Below are 20,298 nucleotides of genomic sequence, written 5' to 3' on the forward strand. Positions count from 1 at the left end.
CCTCTGTGTGCCTGGCTGCGGGCGGGGGCGGCCCCGCCTCAGACCCCGGCCTCTGGAAGCGAAGCCGCGGCGCGGGCAGGGGCCGTGGGGGCCCACGCGTGCCCCGGGAGGCCGCGCCCCGCCGTCTGTCCGTCGGCGGCCGCCGTAGGCGGGGCGGGGCGGGGCGGGGCGCTGCCCGGAAGGAGACGTGGGTTTCGGGAGGAAGGCGGAAGCGATGGCGGCGGCGGAGGCCGAGTGGGAGCCGTCGGGGCTGCTGCCGGCCCCGGGGGGCGGTCTCGACTGGGGTGAGCGGCGGGGGGGGGCTCGGGGGCCGGGGCCGGGGCCGGGCCGGGGGGAGCTCCCCGCCGGGGCCGGGCCGGCGCTGAGGCCGCTGTCTCTCCCGTAGAGGCGGTGCTGGGCGAGGAGCTGAGCGAGCTGCTGGGCGCCGCGGAGCCGCGGCGGGCCCCGAGCGACGAGCCCGACGTGAGTACCGGGCGGGGACGGGGGCGGCGGGAGGCCGGGCTCCCTGCCCCCGCCGGCGGTGTGTCCCCGCGGCCCGGCTCGGGGGCTGGAGGCGCCGGCGGGGATCCCCCCGGGGAGCGGCGCGGAGGCTTCATGGCGGTCGTCTGGCAGGAGGCACTCGAGCTCCCGGGCCGGGGCGCCGGTGGCTGACCGGCCTCACCCGTTCGCCCCTGCCTTAGCTGCGGAGATGCGGAGTTGTCCGTCAGTTAATAAACTGCGGGATCAAAGCTGGAGGTTGAAGAGGGGGAGGGTAAGGTGAAAGCTTGGGGTGCCGTGTCCAGGAGAAGCTGCGTCGTCGGTGGCCGGAGGAAGGTAAGCTTCCCCTGCCAGGCAGCGCTGAGGGCAGAGCGCGTTCCTGGGCTGCGCGAAAGGAGGAGCGTGGGTGCCTTACCTCTGTGCCCACCGACGCTGCGCTTTATCACCTTGCCTGTAAGATGGCTTCTTGTTTTCTTGTCTGTTTTCGCGTTTTCTCCTAAACCCTTTGCTTGCAGCCTTATGTATTGATCCCCATGTTTTTCGCTGTCCGGTCGTACATACTGCTTTTTCTGTCCCGGGGCATTTGCCTCATGGATTCTCCACTCTCTCTTCTTCCCCTGCCTTCTCTTTGCTTACTGTGTCCTAATCCACCCCCAGCACAAGCCCTGGGTTGTCCAACATAAACCTCAGGTACTAAGAGCATTCCTACAGGCGTTGTAGAGCCAGGTGCTGGAGAAAGTTTGGGAACTGCTGCATTGTACAAGGGCAGGGTGTTGCCCATCAGCAGGTCAGCATTAGTTACCTGTGTGGAGGCTCTTACTGCACAGCTCAGGCTGTGGTTTTTGGTCATTCCTCCTCTAAATATGCTCTGACGAGCTTTTTCTTCATCCTAGCCTGCAAATACTAATTTCTGTGCAATCTGCAGACTTTCTGAGCCTCCCTTTACGAGGCAAGTGGAGAACATAAGGAGAGGTACATCTGCAGGATAGTTTTTAGCAAGAAAATCTTTGTATATTTGTATAAGTTGGGTATGTAATATTTATATTTTTCATGCACGTGCTCATAAAAACGTTACATTTGAGTAGGGAACTGAGACTTACAGTTGCATCAGCAGAAAAAAAGGAGCAAAAACTTGATCACTGTTTTAAAGGTCGTACAAGAAATAATATATATGAAGTGGTTTTGGTCTCTTTTTTTCTGTTGGAAAAGAAAACTGGTGTCCCTGGCTTTAGAAGATGATGATGATGTCAGTTTATTCAAGTATAGGGAGGCCTAATACATACTGTTCATCCGATCTTGAGCAAATCGGTCCTTGTGTCTCTCTTCCTGCTGGTATACTGATACTGCTTTTGTTTATAAAGTGCTTTGAGCTCTGATGATAGAAGGGCATGAAGTAAATCTTTCAATGAAGATGAAAGGGAGGATGCCAGCAAGTTGCTAAGATTTGTGTTTTATAGAAGGTGGTTCAGTGACTGGACTTAGAACTTTGACCTTACAAATTACTGATAACAGTACAGTAATTAGTGACGGTCTTAAACTGGTATGCTGCTTTCCTACAGCTCTAAGCTTTAAAAGAAGCCTTCTCTTGTGTATTCCAGTTGAGAATTGCCCCCTTAAGGGCTTTTATCTCTGCGTGCCTGGAGGCAACTGAAGTGATAGTTTTGTTTTGTTTTCCAGAGCTGTAAGAATGTGAACATAATGGCTGGTGGTTTCAATGTGTATTGTCTTTTTGTATTGTTTCTTTTTCTGAACTGTCGTTTCAGGAAAATGATCTCTATAACTTTCATTTTGATTTGGATTTGATGTCTTGGGACTCGGATCTTTGGAATATTACAGGCCATGCTTATGCAGGTAATTTACCGTTTTTATTTTGCAGGTGTGACTATTCCCTCCCGCCCCACAAGGGTGAGCTGTTATAACTTTAGGATAGTGGTAACTTATGTGAAACTATTCGATGTCCTGCAGCATTTAGCTCTGTGCTGAGGAGTCATGCTGTGTTTCTGTCGGATGGGTACAGCTGGCAAGGACTGCCTACAAGCTAAGCTGTTTAGTATCTTTAATCTCGCTATGTTTTCTGCTGTGCCTTGCTTCAGGGATTAAGTAGCTGGTGTAGGGCAGTGTGTTCTTTACTGATCTCCCATTGTTAAACACTTGTACAGTAAAATTTCTTTATCTGCCTCTTGCAGATGCAAGCGTGAAGACAGAACCCTTATCACCAGCCACTTCAAATTGTTCGGTCCCTTCTCCATCGTCTGCGGACTCTCCAGTGCAGAATGTGCCTGTATGCAGAAACTTCCATGTAACGCAGATAGCAGCAGTAATTCGGAACCAGCTGTGACAAACAAAAAGCCCAGTGATTTACTTGTCTGACCGACTTCATGGCATAAGAGGAAACAGCTTATTTTTCCAACCCTTGCAAAACCAACTTCCCTTCAGTGATCTTCTCCTTCCTCTCCTGCTGTGACCCTTTCTAAAAAGAGCATGTTCAGTTCTGTTTCCTCGGTTGTGTGTACTGGGCTGGTTGCCAAGCAAAATGCCTTCTAAAGTCTAGCAGTTGCTGGCCTCTGCCCCCCTTCACTCTGCTGATAAGGAGAGGTACTTCTTTGGTTTTCAGTGGTACTTAACATTGACCAGAATAAAACTGCAGAACAAAACCTTTCTCTTGTTTGCTGAAGCAGCAACACAGATGTGATGAAAGGCTGTTATACTCTGAACTGCTAGTAGACGCTTCTATGTGTTTCTGAAGCATTAATCTCATGTACTTTCTATCTGCAGGATGATGTGGACTTCAGCTGTAGCTCCCAGATGTCTCCCATCTCTCTCTACAGCAGGAGTTGCAGAAGCCCTGCATCCCCTGAAGGAGATGGAGGGAAGAAGCCTGCTGTCAGCATCACTTCTCGGTCTGGTATGAAAGACTGAGTTACTTTGATTCCGCAGATAGTACGCGTATTGTCTTGCCTACGGATGTTTAACTAAGAGACATTAGTATATCCTGTCTATCCTGTCATTTCTGACTTGAATTTGTGATTGGATATGTCTGTTTTTAACAAATATTATAGATGGGTAAAAAAAAGCATACCAAAAGCCATGTTATTACTGCTTGAATTCTTTATTTTCTATCTTCTGGTCCAACTCTGACTCTTTTTCCTTTCCTAGCAAATCATTCTGCGAGGACCCTGAAGAGGTGTGGTCAGACAGCATCCAGGCCTTCGATACAACCCAAACCCCTTTTGCCTGCTGTACCTGAGGCTCAGGCTAACATCGGCATCCCACCTAAAACCATCATTATTCAGACTCTTCCCACACTTGTGCCGCTGCCAAAGCATCAGCCAGTTGTTAACATCCAGCCAGCACCTCCTAAAGGTAGGTGAATTGTCGTGACTGAGCTAGGTCTTGGGGGTAAACACTATATCTGTTTGGGATGGTCGCTAGAATGAAGTTAGCTTTGGCGAGTGAAATGGGAGGGGTAGGGGGGAAAAAAAAAGAGGGGTCCTACAGGCTTTGCTGAAAAAGCTTTAGGCCGAGAAGATGGCGTTATTCCTCTCTCATAGTCCTGTGAGAAACAGCACTCACCTGGGCATTATGTGGAATGGAAGACAGTATAGTAAAAGAGACTATGCTGAGCACTGGCAGTTGTGGAGATAAAACTGCTGATTTGGAAGGGTCTCTAGGGATCCTTTGCTCTACTTGTGATGGCAAGAGGTGCATAAGGTGATTACAGTACTATTCTGTCGTAACCAAGGGAAGATCCAGCAGAATCGGTTAGGATGGCTTGGATGAAGCTTGAAAGCTTGGGAGGAGTGATAAAAGCTTTTTTTTTTTTTAACCCACATGAAACTCTGCCACAGGATGGTGGGAACATGAGTTTATGGCTTTTTATCTCACTGATCAGCATTAAATAGGATGTTGCGAGATCTGCTAAGAGTTGAGAGAGCCATGCCAGAGGTTAGAATAGTTGCTTACAGCTGCAAGCTGATTTTAACAAGTGGCAAGTGATTTCCTGTTTGCTGATAATTCTTCGTTCCTCCTGTTGCCCTGTAACAGATTTTTGAAGTAGCTTGAGCCTTCATTTCTGAATCCCAAGTGTTACGTTACTCTTTAGCTAAGGCAGTAGGGGCATAACTTGCATTGCTGAAATTGTCAGATGCAGTTGCTGGCTTTCACCAGCTGATGGCTGCAGTTTCTCTCAGTTGACTGTACAGGCACTGAGGCGTGGAAGGAAAAAGAGACAAATACTTAAGGGCATGTATCTAGAAATTATTGCAATAGTGAAAAATTTGTCTTCGTTACTAGTTGCTCTGCCAACAGGAGTGAAGCCAAAGCTGGAGACGCTGACATTTGTTATAACATGCCTAAGATTGTTGGACTGCTTAAAACACAGGTCAGCACAGTCAGCGTGACCTAATTCTTATTCCTTCTGATATTCCAGCTGATTAAATACCATCTGGAATAAGCAATGTTGGGGATATGGATTTTTTTGATATAAGTATAGTACTGTGAAGATCAGCTTTTCCTTTTCCCTGAAGAAAAGTCAGGAGAGTAGTTTCTGTGAGGCACTATAGAGGAAATACTTTTGGGAAAGTATTTCCATGCCATGTGTTTATTTTAACTGATGGTGTGTTTAAAAATTCTATAGTGCTGCTTCCATAACAAAACCATAAGGATCTTTTTTGTTAATCAAAACACCCTGAACACGACAAGTTGGAGCTACCAGTTTGAAATATGCTATTATCTTGAAAGGAGCATGAGGAATGATATTTTTATAGTCCCTTTCATAAAAGCTTAAAGAAGAAAGCATGATCTTAGAGCATCACATACTTTATGCATTAAAAAAATTGTTGAAATAATTTCAAATTCACTATTTAAGGTTCTTAAATAGGGTAGCACTAACTTACGATATGTTCAAGATCATCTCTGCAAAAAAGGAGATCTAATCCTACATCGCATAGATAAAAGATCTTGGCGCTAGGTAAATGACTTAATTTTTCACCTTCCAGAAGGTTGGGTAAATGCTGTAATACATTGTCGTGCATTCTGGTTGGAACGCTCAGCTGAAACATGTTGTTTCTGAAAGCTGGCAAGGTCATCTTGTTACAAAGGATTAAAGAGACATTCATGTGTTTTCAGACAACAAAATATTACTCAAGCACCTGCTTGAGTTAAATGTAGTTGTTGGACTGAAATTTCTTGGAAGTGACTGTTTTTAATTCCATTTCAAACTCTGTCAAAATTACCTCATTTTTTCTGCTTGCTTTTCTTTAAGCTCTGTTCAGCTTATGCATAAAATTTCTTACATATGACATTTTTCAGAAAAATTGGTCTTGTCTTAGTGTGAATTGAGGCTTTAACTTATGTTTTGAAAGTGTAACTTGCATTGTTCTTTCTTGTTTATCTTTCTCTATGCTGTTTCTGAATTGGTTTGTATAGTATGAGTCACTTCTGTGTAGCAACTTTTCCACTGAATACAGCAATAAAATAGGGATGGACAAAAGGGAGAAGAAGGATTGAGGTAAGCTGGCTAAGTTCTTTGAAAAAGTTGCTCAAAGTGCATCAAGTATTAGCAGTACCGAAATGAGTAATGTTTCTAACAAGTGTTGACTTTCAGTTACTTTGAAGAGCCATCAGCTTTGGGGAGAGAGCTTGATTTAGTGGATCCCTTTAATATGTCCAGTTTTGGTTTGCAGGATGGATTAAGAGCCCTGCAAACTTTTGAGCTTTTTTTTTTTCTTTTCCCATTCCTATCCTGTGGAATATACTAATGCTGAAGAATTGGACTTGAGATAAATCATGCGGGACAGGAAAGGAAGCAAGGCTGTCTACCTTCTATATCAGTATTCCCCTACAAACTGGTCATGTACAAATCCATTTCATATGCTGAGCACTCCTGTTTGTTCTCGTGTTCTAGGTCAATCAGTGGTGCTCCCCCAGCCCACCATGGTACAGCTCCAGGCTTCTGGGGTGCTTCCTGCCTCCCAGCCAGTCATTGCCGTCACTGGAGGGACCACACAGCTTCACAATCATACGGTGAATGCATTGTCTCCAGCTGCTGGAAATGGCTCAACAAGTGGCAAAATAACGGTGACTAAGCCCTTGCTTCAAAGCACCACACCAGCAATGGGGCTGGATGTAAGTTCTGACTGTGTGATGATAGCTGATAACCCAAGCTTGGAAACAGTTTTCAGTTACCTGCATGTGGGATATAATGGGAGGACCAGGTCACTTTAGAGTCTCAGGAGGGCAGAGCTGTAGTTGAGCTCGGCTGATAGGATTTCGAAAAGTCAACAGGGAATTTGGCACCTTGGCAAAGAATGGGGAGGAACAGCTTGATATCTGCTGGCCTGCCTAGAGTTGCAGACCAGGTACGCAAGCATTGTGGCAGAAGACAGCGCTGATATATTTTTTTTTTTTTTTTTTCCTTTGCTTTTCTTCTCAACTGCAAGCTTTCAATGGTTGGAGCTCTCTTACATACAGGAAGATTGGATATATCTGAGTTTTGATTAGTGCTAAACCATTTTTCTAATCTATATAATAAAAACACTCCTTTGGAAGTAGGTGAATTGGAAATGTCAGCAGGAGGCCTGATTCTTTTTCCATCCCCTCTATCTCCCCAGATTTTACTCGTGATTTTTAGAAACTTCAGGTATTGAGTTTCATGTGATCCTAATCTCATCAGGTTCCCTTTTGATCCTACACTGAATGAGTAGAAAAGGGGCAATTGCTCAACAGTCACTGTGCAAATAAGTTTTTTCCACAGTAGCTCACAGTAAGCAGTAGGTGTAAACAGAAATAGCTTTTGAGATGTGTGGGGTTTTTCCCCCTTCAGCTTTGACATCTTAACTAGCTAGCAAGCTGGGTGTTAACTTGATTTAGTTCTTAGTAGTTTGGAGCTGCTTTGGTTGCAGTTTGTTGTCCAAAGGAAGGCATGGTTGTGGAAAGTACCGAAGCTTCTTGTGTGTGGCTTTTAAACTCTCAGGGTGTCGTTCTCCAGTGTGGTATTCCAAGCACAGTTGTCGTGAGCAGAGGGAGCTGTCACATCTCTCACAGTGTGAGGGAGAAAACGCTGGTGTCCATCCACATGAAATTTTGTAGTATAGTGACCTGCTTATTGGCAGCACAGGACACTGTTTCTCAAAGGCATGTGCTTTCTGGCTTCTTTGGAGGGATGCTGCTGTACGGTTTCCTGCTGTCTGAGCATTGCCACTCATCCTCACTCTTTGTGTTTGTGTGTGGGCTGCATTTTAAAATGAAAAATTATTTGCTACAAGTAATTCAGCAGCCAGACTGCAATGGAAACCTAATCTTGACTTTGCAAGAAGCTAACAGAGGTCTGTCAGTAGACAGACCAGTTAAGAGCGCTGCATTTTTAAATGATAATTGCCTGCCATGCAAAGCCAAACTGAAGAGACCTGTCAGCAGTCATTAGATTTGTGACTCCCTGTAATCAGGACTAGCATGGCACCTTGCTGTTGTCTGAATATAAGGTTTAATTGACAAAACCCCCTTATTGTCATCACACTTCATATACACATCTGTGACAGTCAGTAGTCAAATGTGTAGCTGAGGTAATGAATAGCTGTTTGTTTTGAACGATGGTTGTGTGGGTATTTCCACCTGAAGCTGTTTTAGGGAGGCAGTTTTAAGACTTGGTATCAGCCTAAATGCTGCACATCTTACCTATGTTTATTGAAACATGAAAAAACAGTTGCAACTGCTCTTCAGCACATACTGTGAAATAGCACTTTGAAAAAGAACAAATGTTTCAGGATGCAGCTGGCGCCAGTAGGGTTAAAACATCTTGTGATTGCCATAGACGCCATATGTGGCGCTCAGAGTTGCACAGCTGTAGCTGTCATTTGAGCTCTGTAACATGTGTTTTTGTTTGCTAATCTAAGCAGATGTTGCAGGATAAAAAGAAACACTGCAGGACTTTCTTTTGGGCTTAGGAGGGATGAAGTGTTAGCTTAACACTCAGACCTTCCAGTGGATTAGACTGAGATTGGCTTATAGCAAGCTGTACGTGTGAGGCCCTGTGTTGTGCTTGTCCTGATGGCACACGTATGCGCAGCTTGCCAGCCGCAGGGAAGTGCCAGGCTTTCAATGCGGCCACCCTTCGTTGAAGGAAAGAAGCTCTTAACTGAAAAAGCAGATTGCTTTTCCTGTTGCAATTAAATGGTATGAGGACATAAATGGTAGGTGTGTGAGGGAATCCAGTTTAGTTGTGTCCTTATAGGGCCTTTCTCTCGTGATTCCACCCTGTAGTGAGAAAGGATTTAATTCTGCCTCCCTGTTCTGTTGACAAAAAAACATTGTAAATTTAGAAAAAATTAGATTACGCAAAGTTACTTCAACATAAGTGTGGATTTCTACTAAAGAATCCTGTTTTCTGTGCTGTACATTGAGTAATTTTCATATGAAATAAACGCATTAGTCAAGTTGTGTTCTGTTGAGTTAGAGACAAGAAAACCCAGATCTTTCATAAGAACAGAGAAAACACTTGCATAGGTTTTGTATTCCCGTATTTAAGATGCATCTTCGAAGACAGCAGCTTTCGTAAGCTGAAGTAATAAGCCAGCCAATGTGAAGTTGAAATGGTTTGTACTTTCAGCTCTTTGTTAACTTTCCTGGTGTGTGTACCAAAAACTCTGTGGAGTATGAGACACGTTCTTCCTGCCTTGTGCTAGAAATACAGCTTGCATTGGAATGGAGGTTAAATTTTGCTCAGAACTGAGTTTTCTTTGGAAGACTAAATTGAGGTTGCCCTGTTTATTTGTAAAGTGCGTGACTCCGTAAAGACTCTGAAGACAGTGGACAATCTGAATCTAGTTAGTACTGTTGGAAGCAAGGTTTTGCAATGAACCTTTCACTTCATATTTACAACATCTTTTTTGTGTGTGTGCTAGCGGTGGTGTAGTTTTTAAACCTAGGAAACAAAAGTTGCGTCACTGATTAACGTTTGATTTTAATGCCAATGTTTTCCCTTTATGGTCTGTGTTTCCTGAGAACCAGAAGTTACTCTTTTGAGTAGTAAATTAATACAATACAACCTACAAAGAGGGAGGCTGCAAAAGAAGTTAGCAGAGGTGTTTGCTACGTTTAATCTTTGTTCAGCACGTGTGCAGAGCAATGTTGCTCAAGCAGTCTGATGTTATAAATTAGTTCCTCTTTCTCTTCTGATTATCAAAATGCTCAAGCAAGGGGCATGTTTGTCTTGATGCCAAGCCAGCTATGTAATGCTTAGTGCCATACTGCTTCCAGGTTTAAGCATTGTTGCACTATTTCACCCACACAACTCTTTGTTTCCTGCATCAGATTTAGGCAGGATAGGGTGTGTAGTTCTGGCTTATTCCCCAAGAAAAGCCAGGCAAGCACTAGAGGGATGACCAAGGACCTTGATCTGTTTTGGGGATTGTCAATTAAAACAAAATAACACAAGGACATGAATAGTTGGGTTTCATTTAAGCAAGCTTAAGAAATGAGTCGAAGTGAAACTGGTGTGGTGGCATAGACTGAAATGCAGTTATTGCACCAAGTACCCTGAATCAGACTGGGGAGAGCCGCTGTTCCTGACAGCGTTTGGAGAACACTGAGTAAGGGAGGGCAATCTAGGTAAATACCATCTGAAACGTAGCTGGTGGTGTCCGCAACAGCGATAGATGTACCTTAGGATCTACTCTCAGTGTGCAAACGCTGCACTGGTGCTTTAACTCCATGTTTTCTCCAGGGAAGCAGGTAGATTTGCCAGAGGTTTCAGACACTTAGTCAAAAGCTATCCAGTAGCGAATAATCCTGAGCAGGTCTGCAAACAAGAATGGATGTAAACAGTTTGGTCTTCTCTGTTTGACTTCATGATGCAAAATCTCTTTTTAAAAAGAGGAATGTAACTACTTGTTTGAAATATCGCACAACTCGAGCCAAAGCTGCTGCATGAACTCATTCCTTATTATTTCATCTCTGGATAGTTGAAGTGATCCTGGCCCCAGATCGGTGTGTTCTATACGCTGCAGTCTTTGGCTAGCCTGAATCTTTTTTTTTTTTTTTTTTCCCCAAAGTTTTTATATGTCTGCAGAAGTTTTCTTAAGTATTGTAGTACTTAAAAAATTCAAGACAAAGCTTAGTGTTAATGAAAATATGTTAAAAACTTTTCCTTCTCCACTCTGTGCTAAAGAGAGAAACTGGAATAAGTACAAACAACTTCATTTTCACAGACTTTTGTTGGTGGCAGCAGACTAGACATATAATAAATGATCTTTACAGAAAGCAATTAGATCAACATGGAGACAGCCCAAAACGTTAATGCACTGTAACGTGTTTTCTTAGTCTGTGTCACCAGACTGCAGTATCGTGAAGAAGAATGACTTCTTCAAACAGCCTGTAGCCAATTTTTCTTGCAGACACCAAAGCCCTAGAGCAACATATTGTCTGTGTGCGGGTATATACAGGGAGAGAGTCGGAAAGCTATGGTTAAGGTTCTTTAGGCAACCAGACCTTAACTGGAGCACACTGTCTGAGTTCGTTACTGTTACTATTCTGTGACTTGTTTATTTTTTCCTAGACTGATACTTCTAGAATAGTTCTCATCTTTTTTTCTTTCGCTTTCATGCTCAGATAGATACAGATTACCCTGGTGCACGTGTTGGTAGCTACTGGAGGATATTCAGGTCTGTGTAAGATACAGCATTCAGTTCCCTTTCAATGTAAACATCATTAAGGCACATCCTGTTGTAGCTTAATAATGTGATGGAAGTCTTCTGTTTTTAGTAAAAACAGAGTTGCTGTTGCTAATCTGCGAGGGAAAGGAAATCAACAGAGTAGTGTTTAAACTTAGGATTTCAAGTAGTTTTGTGTAGCTCTGCAGTATCGATCATCGTTATCCTTGTCAGCAGCAAGATGCTTTCAGTCTAGGTCATCCCACTCAGTGCAAACCATAAAATAAGTAAGTGGTAAACGATGATAGACTGTTCCTGCTTGGGAAAAAAAATCAGAGTCATCAAGACTGTTGGCGGATGGGGGGGGAGGGTACTTTGAACTGTCCCAGTCTGGTCTTGCAGACCAAGTGCCTGCAAGTGGTTGGAGTGAATTATGTGCCCTCCTTCAGTGTATTTGCTGGTTTAGCTTCATCCAGAAGGAATCCAGTTTGTATACTCTATCAGAGACTGTTCTGTGATGTGAACCAATGCATGTTAAGTGGGGCAATCAGGAAATGTGCGTCAAAGCCACACTCCTGATCTGAATTAAAATGCTAGTATAGGTGCACCCAGAGACTGCATTTAAACTGCCATGTAAGTGCTTGATACACATAGAATGTGCAATCTGAGGTCAGCAACAGTATTCAAAATCTCAAAAACTATGTAGCAGAGCTGGAAAAGTTACAGAAACAGGTGTAATCAGTGTGGAAATGGCTTCCATACAGGACAGACTAAAAAAATGCAGGACTTCCCAGTTAAGAAAACAGGTGACTGATTGTAGCCTATAAAATGGTGTACAGTACAGTGAAGGTGAAAGACATTGTTGCTACCTTGCAGACCTGTAGATATGTATTTTCTGTGTTTGTGATTTGATTGATCACATCAAACTGCTGCTCAAGTATACATTTTGTGTCCCCTACACATAGAAGGTTGAGAATGCAGGAGAAAAGAGAGACAGCGCAGGACCTGTTTTTTCATTATCCATGAGCTATAACTCTTGGAGGTGTACTGTGATTCCTAGTTGCCTCTGTTCTGAACATTTCAGCTCATTTGAAGCAGGGTGCAGGAAGCTATCTATGCAGACTTTTGACAAAGTAGAGGAGCAGAAATTATGCATGAAATAGAGGCACTTTTTACTTATGGATCATTAAGAGGCCTCCATATTGTCTGTCCAGGTCAATGTCTTGAGAAGGCAGCAGCGCATGATCAAAAACCGTGAGTCAGCCTTTCAGTCACGGAAGAAGAAGAAGGAATACATGTTGGGACTGGAGGCAAGGCTGGAGGCAGCCTTATTGGAGAATGAGAAACTCAAGAAAGAAAACAGCACACTGAAGAGGCAGCTGGATGAAGTGGTATTAGAGGTAAGACTTTGTGGTGAAGATCTGACTTTATAATAAAGACAGTTGCTCAGGTGGAAGGCACCGAAACAGAATCATGGAAGTGTTGACTGGGAGACCTTTGGAAGTTTCCGGCCCAGTCTCCCGCTCCAAGCTGGACTTTCACCAACTCTAGGTCAGGACAGCTGTTGCATTATCTAGTTGACTTTTAATTCCTTGTTTATGGTGCCTCTGAAGATTTCACGGAGAAGGTAGACTGGATAGAAGCTGAACATAATGTACAAACAAGAGAGGTTTATTTTAAGTGGTCCTGGGGTGCATTCATACATGATCAGGCAAGTATAAATCTAAAAAGCATGCATAATTTGGTTTATTTAGGTCCTGACATACCTTTGCATGTCTGTGCCCCTTTTTTATTGCATATTTTCTCTGTTTTTTCCTGTCTAGAACCAGAAGCTCAAAGTATCATCTCCAAAGAGAAGGACGCTGTGTGTGATGGTGATACTGGCTTTCATAATGTTGAATTATGGTCCTCTGAGGTAAGCTGCCTAGGAATTCTTCCTTGCGTAGCGAGTTTGCTGTCCTGTGATTTTTTTTTTTGTTTGAATCTTTATTATAGTCTGTGTTGTGTTTTAAAGCCTTGAGCTTGAATCCTGACTTCTGTCCTTTACTCTCCTCCTGTGTAGGGGGAGACTTATCTGTGTAATGGTTCCTCTTTTGGAATCCTCCTGGCAACAAGAGATGGATCTTATACTTTTAATTTCTCTTGGCTTGGCATTTTGTTAATCAGTGCAGCGTACAGCAGTTTGTCTGCTCCATTTATACCTGAAGAGATTAAAGAGCTGTGTTTAGAATCGTTTTAGAAAAAAAGTCACAGACTGCTTGTCTTCATCTGTGCTAATCTCAATAGCTCTGAGATCAAGCTGCTTCTAGTACCCAGTGCAGGAAATACCACTGTTTGTTCCAGTGCTTTGCAATCCTGACCATTGGATGTGTCCAGCCACAATCTTCCTCATTACAGTGTAAGCTCTGTATTACTTGTCTTCTAGATCTGGTGAAGAGATTGTTCCCTCTCCTTAATTAGTTGAAGTGGTAATCAAAAACATCTCTTGTTCGAGCTGTATCAGTGGGGCATAGGAACCAGAGAGCAGGAAGGAAATGCTGCATTACTTCCCAGACACTTTATAAAGAAATCTGTGGAAGAGAGGAGACTAAAAAGGGATACTTCTGTCTATTTAAGCTGGCTTTGGAACATAAGGACCTTTTATATGAAGCCATTCACTTTTTCAAAAGGGGAGGATATTTCAGTAGATTCCCAGTCAGCAGTGTCTCTATTTGTCCTCAAACCTCGGGTCAAACTAAAGGAATGGGATGGGATATATCTGGAGGAAGACTCTGTTTCTGACTATGATAAACTTTTACAATGTTGGTGTTTGTATTTTTAATAATATTAGAAAATTTGCTAAAGCTGAAATTACTTTTGAAGTATTCGCACTTATTGCAAATACTGTCTATCTCAGGCAGTGAAATACAGCTGATAATTTTACTTTGATGTGGATGATTTTAAGGTAGACCGTTTCTTAGTGCATTTAGGGTTTGTATTGGGAGTTTTGGCTGTCAGGCAGAAAAATCAGCTTCCAGATACTAAGTGATTGATTTGTACATCCCATCCACATTTGCGAACATTACCACTCACTTGAGAGATGCTGTTCTTACTTGGTGAGAACTAATAGGATGAGTAATCTTTTTGAACCTGGAAGAAATTTTAGTTGCCTCTGCATTACAATGAGGAGTTGGAATGCATGAAGCTCTTGTTAGTTTTGAGAGGCTTGGAAACATACAGAGGATGAGTGGAAAGTCTTTTACCACAGTGCTCTAAAGTTCCTGTGTCAGCTTCTCTACCCCCCAGGAATGAGTAAAGTGTTGAGCTTGATGGCAAGAAACTGCTGTCAAAGTAGACTGAAAGGTCAGTTTCTGTTCATATCTTTGCAACAGTCAGTAACTATAGAAATGTGACAGGGTTAATTTCTTGGCCTGCTTGGTGTTTAATAAAATAGATAAAGCAAAAAAATGCTTGGATGTCTGGGTGAGCATGCCAGCGTAATCGTTGCGCCTGAACTAGGTGGTCTGCATCAGTACTGGATTTAGGCAGTGAGGAGAAATGTAATTGCAAATTTGCAAGGAATTACTCTTATCTTTCTGCTTTTCTTTTTTTTCCTAGTGGAATAAAAGCTTGCACTGCATTTAAAATACTAGACTGTATCAAGGTGGTGTGAATGTGGATTGTGCAATACCCTTTGGAAGGCTGACAATGTGGGATATACAAACCATTACTTAAGATTTCACTCCTCCCATATGCATTTTCTTCCTTTTATAGATGTGTCACTGAGTGGTACCTCCACGAACATGATAGTCACAATCGCTATTCTCCTCAGTCCTTAACAACAGAAGTTTACAATACACGTGATGCTTTTCAGTCCTTGCAACTTGTTAGAGAAATAAGGATTTTATTTTTTTGTTGATATCCATGCTAGCTTATAGTTCAGCAAAAGTACTTTATTACACCCCACCCCGGCCCGAGTTAGCTATCTGTGGAATACCTAATTTCTATGTAGTGGTCAACTGGAGAGAAATTTGATTTGAAACTTTGTGACAGTGTTGCCTTTTCTTCTATGTAGGAAATCATTTCACTTGCACACCGGTATGGAGATATGAGAGCATTCAGGCACAGGATGTTTTGATTCAAATACATTAGCAATGAATATTTCATTATTTAAAACTAATGAACCATTGCAAAGAGAGAGTGACATCCCAAAAAACCAAAAATGTGGGCATTTCACCCCCTAAATTCTGTAGCAGGCTTTGAAATTCCCTTAGCTGGCCTTATTGTAAGATGCTTCACAGTTTCTTAATCAGAAGTGATAGGATTCTTTGAAGGCTAGAGGTAAAACAAAAGAACAGATACGTAGGTTTTCTCTTGAGCTGCCTATTTCCATCAAACCAGAGAAGGCAGGGAAGCAGTCAGGTTGGTTGGGGACTGGGATGTGAAGCTGAAGGACAGGCAGTCCTGCAAACCCTCTGTGGCCTGCAGCAGGTCAGTAGAGGTGCAGTGCAGTGTTTGGGCACTTGGCATCCCACACAAAAGATATCTGGATGGTTGGCTGTGTAGTTAGTTCTATGTTTTCTTCTGTATTAGTGGATATGTGTTGTACTAGCACTGTTTCACATAAAATTTTGTTTATTGGTCTTAAGTCTTGTTGACTATGTATGTAAGTGGTGAGATGTTTGCGGTATTTCATGGAGGACTCTGAGGCTGTGGTGTTCTGCTGTTTTAAGATTATGAGAAGCCATCCAGAATGTGGCAGCACTTGGCAAACAAGTTTAGCAGATAAAATTATTCTGCTGACACATTTTTTCATGCTGGCAAATATACTATGTGTAGGGGTAATCTGTAACGTTGAACATGGGAATATGGGAGTGGGCCTGAAAGTCTGGTAGGGAAGCTGGTATATTGACCCAAGAAATCTGTTTGAAAATATTGGAGGGAGAGTCTAGTCCAGTCCGTTTAATTGCCAACAACAAGCTTGTCAGAACATCCTTCAGTCTTGGAAATGGCACTATGTTATCTCTGATAAAAAAAATGTAAGTTGAATTAAATATAAATTGAACATAAATGTGAATTGAATACTTGTCGTAGCTTGTATAGAGTTAGTGTTAACTCTGCCTTATAATGTACTGTGTTACTGAACTCTTTTGGGTTTGTTGATATTTGTATAGAATACTGAAACTCTCAGTTATTAAAAGCAGAAGTGATTTAGCAAGAGTTCTATTAGTGTAAGTTTCTATTTCATCTATTTGCTTTATGTTAGAAGAAAGGCATCCAGGAATTTCCCATCTGTGTGTCAATGAACTATGCTCTAATATTTGTGAATTATTTGGATCTGGATTTAACATCTATAAAAAATTTCGTTTTATTATTATTTAAGAATGATTGGTGAGGTGTATGAAGAGAGAAGGGTACATTTTGATTTCATTCTTTGAAGAGGTCACCCCCTTTCCCCAGTCTTGCATACCATGAGGTGCAGGACAGAATTGGCAACCCACCATGTTTGCACGAAATGCAGTGAGCACACAAACCTTGGCATGTAGCAGGGCTGGGACCTGGAACCACAATATCTGGAGGGAGGCAGCATCTCCTGCCTTCGCACTTGCCTTCTGTGAGAGCCGGCGTCAGTCGGCATGGCTGCATTCTCAGCTGGCATGGCACCCCTGAAAGATTGCTGACTTCCGGCATTAAGAAACATATAATTAGCTTTGCATTTTTTTAAATCATCTACAACATGAAATCTGAACGTTTTCAGACTGTTACAATTCCTAGATGCCTTTCTTTTCTTGTTTAATTTCTATATTTGTGTTACCGTGCCTGGGTACTAACCAGATCTGAAAATGTGTTAAACAAGCACAATGTTGAAACAAATGGAAACCAAGCACATGTTCTAGTCTAAACAATCCATGTATTTATTTTGGGAATCTTTTTCTTATGCGTCTCTTCCCTGTTCCCATTTGAATATAAATTGTCTTGTGTGTTTGTTTTTTTTCATGCAAGTCCTACATGTGATAGTAAAATATTTGCAGGAAACTAACCCAACTAGTGTGTAAAAAGTAGAGAAGGGAGAAGGATCACAGAAGATGCAAAAGGTAAATTTTCTGCACCTCTGCTTCTTGGGGCAGTAGCAGCAAAGCATGTAAGCCAGGTACTTGCTAGTGGCCTTAGCATTATTTTCTTGGCTATGTTCAGCTATTTATTTTTTTTCCCCCCTAATGAGTCTGCTCAAGCTTACATGGTGGTCATCATCTAACAACAGTCTTAGAGCGTTTATAAAGATGTCAGCCAGCCAGAATGTGTCCTAACTACCATTTCAGGTATTTAGTGGACAGCAAATAAAGAAAAGTATGGAGTTGGAGAGAGGAAAGGCAGATCTGCAAAGAGATTGGAACAGAGGGTTTGAGAAGGAGGTGTGATTTTTTTAATTTTATTTTTTCTTACAAGTTGGCTATCTCTGCATGGCTGGAGCCCCTTTAAAACTGGAAAACAGACTTGGTGATGTAACCAAAAATTCTTAAGCTGTATTTATGGTGGAGGATGACTGAGGTGGTAACTTATGGAGCTAAGTAAAGCTGGTGCTTCAAAATCTCTTGTGTCCTGTTGGCCTGCAGCAGCTGCGCTAGAATTGCTGGCCTTTTGTAGAGACTTCATTGCAGCTGCTCTCTAGAGTGTCCTGATGGGTTTTCCTCTACTTTCCAGGACTATCCTGGAAACTGAACAATCTATTAAAAATTTAGATCCACTGGGCAATCTGCAAATAAAGACACCAGCCTGGGTAGCTGAGAAGTATGATTTTTCTGCTGTTGCCATAGACTGGAACAAATAGAGAAGCAGTGATTTTTGACTGTTGAAAGACTTAGGGGCGCGTCCCATTTCTTAGATTGGTAACACAAACGTTAACAAAAAACCCAGAAGTGGTAAGATTAATCATCTTTTAATAAAAATGAGTAGATCACCCAAGGGTTGTTCAGCTGCATGCTGCCATGATCTGCTGCTTGTAAGCATGAAGTAAGCAAAACACAAGTCTCTCACCAGCACCCAGATTAGCATCCCACCTAGTCTGCAGGCTGCTAGTCAGTATTAATGTAGCCTGCTGAGCTTTTGGAGTATGCATGGTTTGGGCTGCTGAAAGCACCATCCGTTGAGCACACCTGTACTGGTGTCGGTATGGTTTAGAGCCCTTACTTGAGCTGAGCGGTCTTGAATTGGTGTGTGGGAGAGCAGGATTATTCTGAGGTTTGGTGCATTCAGCAGTGTTTTTGTACAAGTTTGCTATTGTTTGAGCCTTAATGCTGGACTCCTTGATTAAAGAAACAGACCAGTCTTACGGCAAGCAGGAGCCTAGGGATACTTTGGTGGTGGGATGTCACAAAGTTAGAGAAATAATTTTGTAGTTCCCTTAAAGGGAGCATTAGCTGTGTGGGCAAAGGAGCTAATCTTGTTACCATAACATCACATGCAGCAAGTGTTGTGCTGCTGCAGGGATGTTTGAGCTGTGTGTTGTGTGCTCAGGTTTGTTAGTGCAGATCCCACCCACAGCAGCCAGTCCTGGGCCAAAGTCTCAGTATGGTCTGGATCTCACCACTGTGCTGCCCTAGGAGGTAAGCTCAATCACGAGACTGAGCGGTGTGGTGGCATGTTTGAGAACACCCCAAATGTCTGCTTGAGCAATATGCGCTAAGCAGACTAAAGCCATGTGTCTGGCACCTGCCTAAAATGAAGGGCCATGACTAGCAACTGCAACACAGTATTTTGGTTTCCCGTTGCCTTAACAGTTCTTCCTGATGGTGCGTGTGCTCCTTCCGCACACCATTCCAGTGCGAAGTCAGGCAGGTTAGTTGAAACCACCGCTGGCTTGTGGTGTAATGGGACTCCCCAGCCAGGCTCCCTGCTTGGCCGTTGCCACCTTGCAGCCGAGCTAGCGCCTGATCTGGGAGCGGTGCTGAACTGCGAGCGTTAAACGTTGTCCCTGTGGCCCGTGATTTCCTTCAGCTGCAGGCTGGATAGCGTTGTCTAAACTTGCGCCGACTGCTGAAGCATCTCTAAAGATGTTCTGAGAACAGAGAACCACAAATCATGGGCTGTACAACAGGGTGAGTTTCTTACTCTCAATTCATCCAGTCCTGGGCTTTTTTGCACTCGGTAAACGATAGAAAAGGATTGTTTCTCTGCTTTTTGCAAGCCTCAATAGCCTTCCATGTATCTTCAGCAGGTTAATAGACTTAAATATGGTATATACCTGAAGTATGCTAACAAACATACACGCAAATGATGACAGTCAAAGGGCTATTAATTTCTTGCACACTAGTAGAGAGGAACTGGTGGAATGTGAAGAGAAAACTATTAGATGAGTGCAAGAGGCATGCAACAGTGCTGTGTTAGCCAGCTCCTTCTGGCTGCCAAGGAAATACGGAGCCCTCTGAGTGTTTTAGCAAAAACAGCAGAAGCTTCAGAAGACACTTGTGGCTCTTAACACTTCTAATACGGAAAACTGACTTGAATGTTTGTGACACTGAAAGAATATGTTTCAATGCTGAGTTGAGTGTACATTTGTGTTGGAGACGGCCCAAAGCTAGAAAACTACTTCTGTAGCACACCTTTCGTCTTGTGTTGTAGTTTCTCCTTGAGTAGAGAGAGAGAAATCGAGAGGAAAAGGACAGGCTGAGTAATTTGGACTTGGGTTCAGGTTCCAGACCTTTCAGAACCTGTCTTGATGGGTTGGTGCTTGAATAAAATTGAATACTCTTGATTTTCTTACAAACGACAACCGCAGGAGCAGGAAGTGATTCCTTCCTCCTTCCTTTACTGATCACAGCCACATGTTCGTCCTGGCAGAGTTGTGCTTTGGCCTGGCTGTGCTCGCTTGCCTTGTCCTGCTGCTGCTGGTGCAGTTGCAGAGCCTGCACAGGATGCCAGATGCACTCACTGATAACTTACCCTTTTCTCCATGCATTCATCTGCTGGGCTGGGAGTGAAATACAGGAAGTTTTTGCCTGAAGGAACATTGCAGTTGAGACTACTTGCATCAGGCCTGCCCAAGCTTTGGCAATAAAGGCCAGCCCGCTTCCAAATAACTGTGTATAGCTTTCTAGGCAAAAATAAATGCTCTGGGTGTCGATGCTTGCTTTCTTCCTTTCTTTTCTAACAGCTTTATTAAAAACAATTTGCTTTTTAAAGAAAGCAAAACACAAGA

At 43.1% G+C, this 20,298-nt stretch overlaps 1 protein-coding gene across 7 annotated transcripts in view; it reads left to right on the plus strand.

The window, feature by feature from the left end:
- Window positions 1–65: 65 nt before the first annotated feature.
- The window catches only part of ATF6 (activating transcription factor 6), an 82,333-nt gene continuing 62,100 nt past the window's right edge, over window positions 66–20,298 (plus strand). For 6 of the 7 annotated variants that reach the window (XR_015698584.1, XR_015698586.1, XR_015698585.1 and 3 more), the window contains exons 1-9: window positions 66–284; window positions 386–462; window positions 2,241–2,328; window positions 2,664–2,758; window positions 3,253–3,382; window positions 3,634–3,840; window positions 6,383–6,603; window positions 12,338–12,523; window positions 12,947–13,038. Coding sequence is in view for 4 of the 7 variants with exons in the window: in XM_087730438.1 (XP_087586564.1) it covers window positions 215–284; window positions 386–462; window positions 2,241–2,328; window positions 2,664–2,758; window positions 3,253–3,382; window positions 3,634–3,840; window positions 6,383–6,603; window positions 12,338–12,523; window positions 12,947–13,038 (1,166 nt within the window). In the remaining 3 variants the exon portion in view is untranslated. The other variant, XM_087730442.1, reaches the window with a different exon arrangement.

This window comes from Nipponia nippon, unplaced genomic scaffold (assembly GCF_047370975.1).
Source record: "Nipponia nippon isolate SJK-2023a ecotype South Korea unplaced genomic scaffold, ASM4737097v1 scaffold_5, whole genome shotgun sequence".
Taxonomy (NCBI): Eukaryota; Metazoa; Chordata; class Aves; order Pelecaniformes; family Threskiornithidae; genus Nipponia; species Nipponia nippon.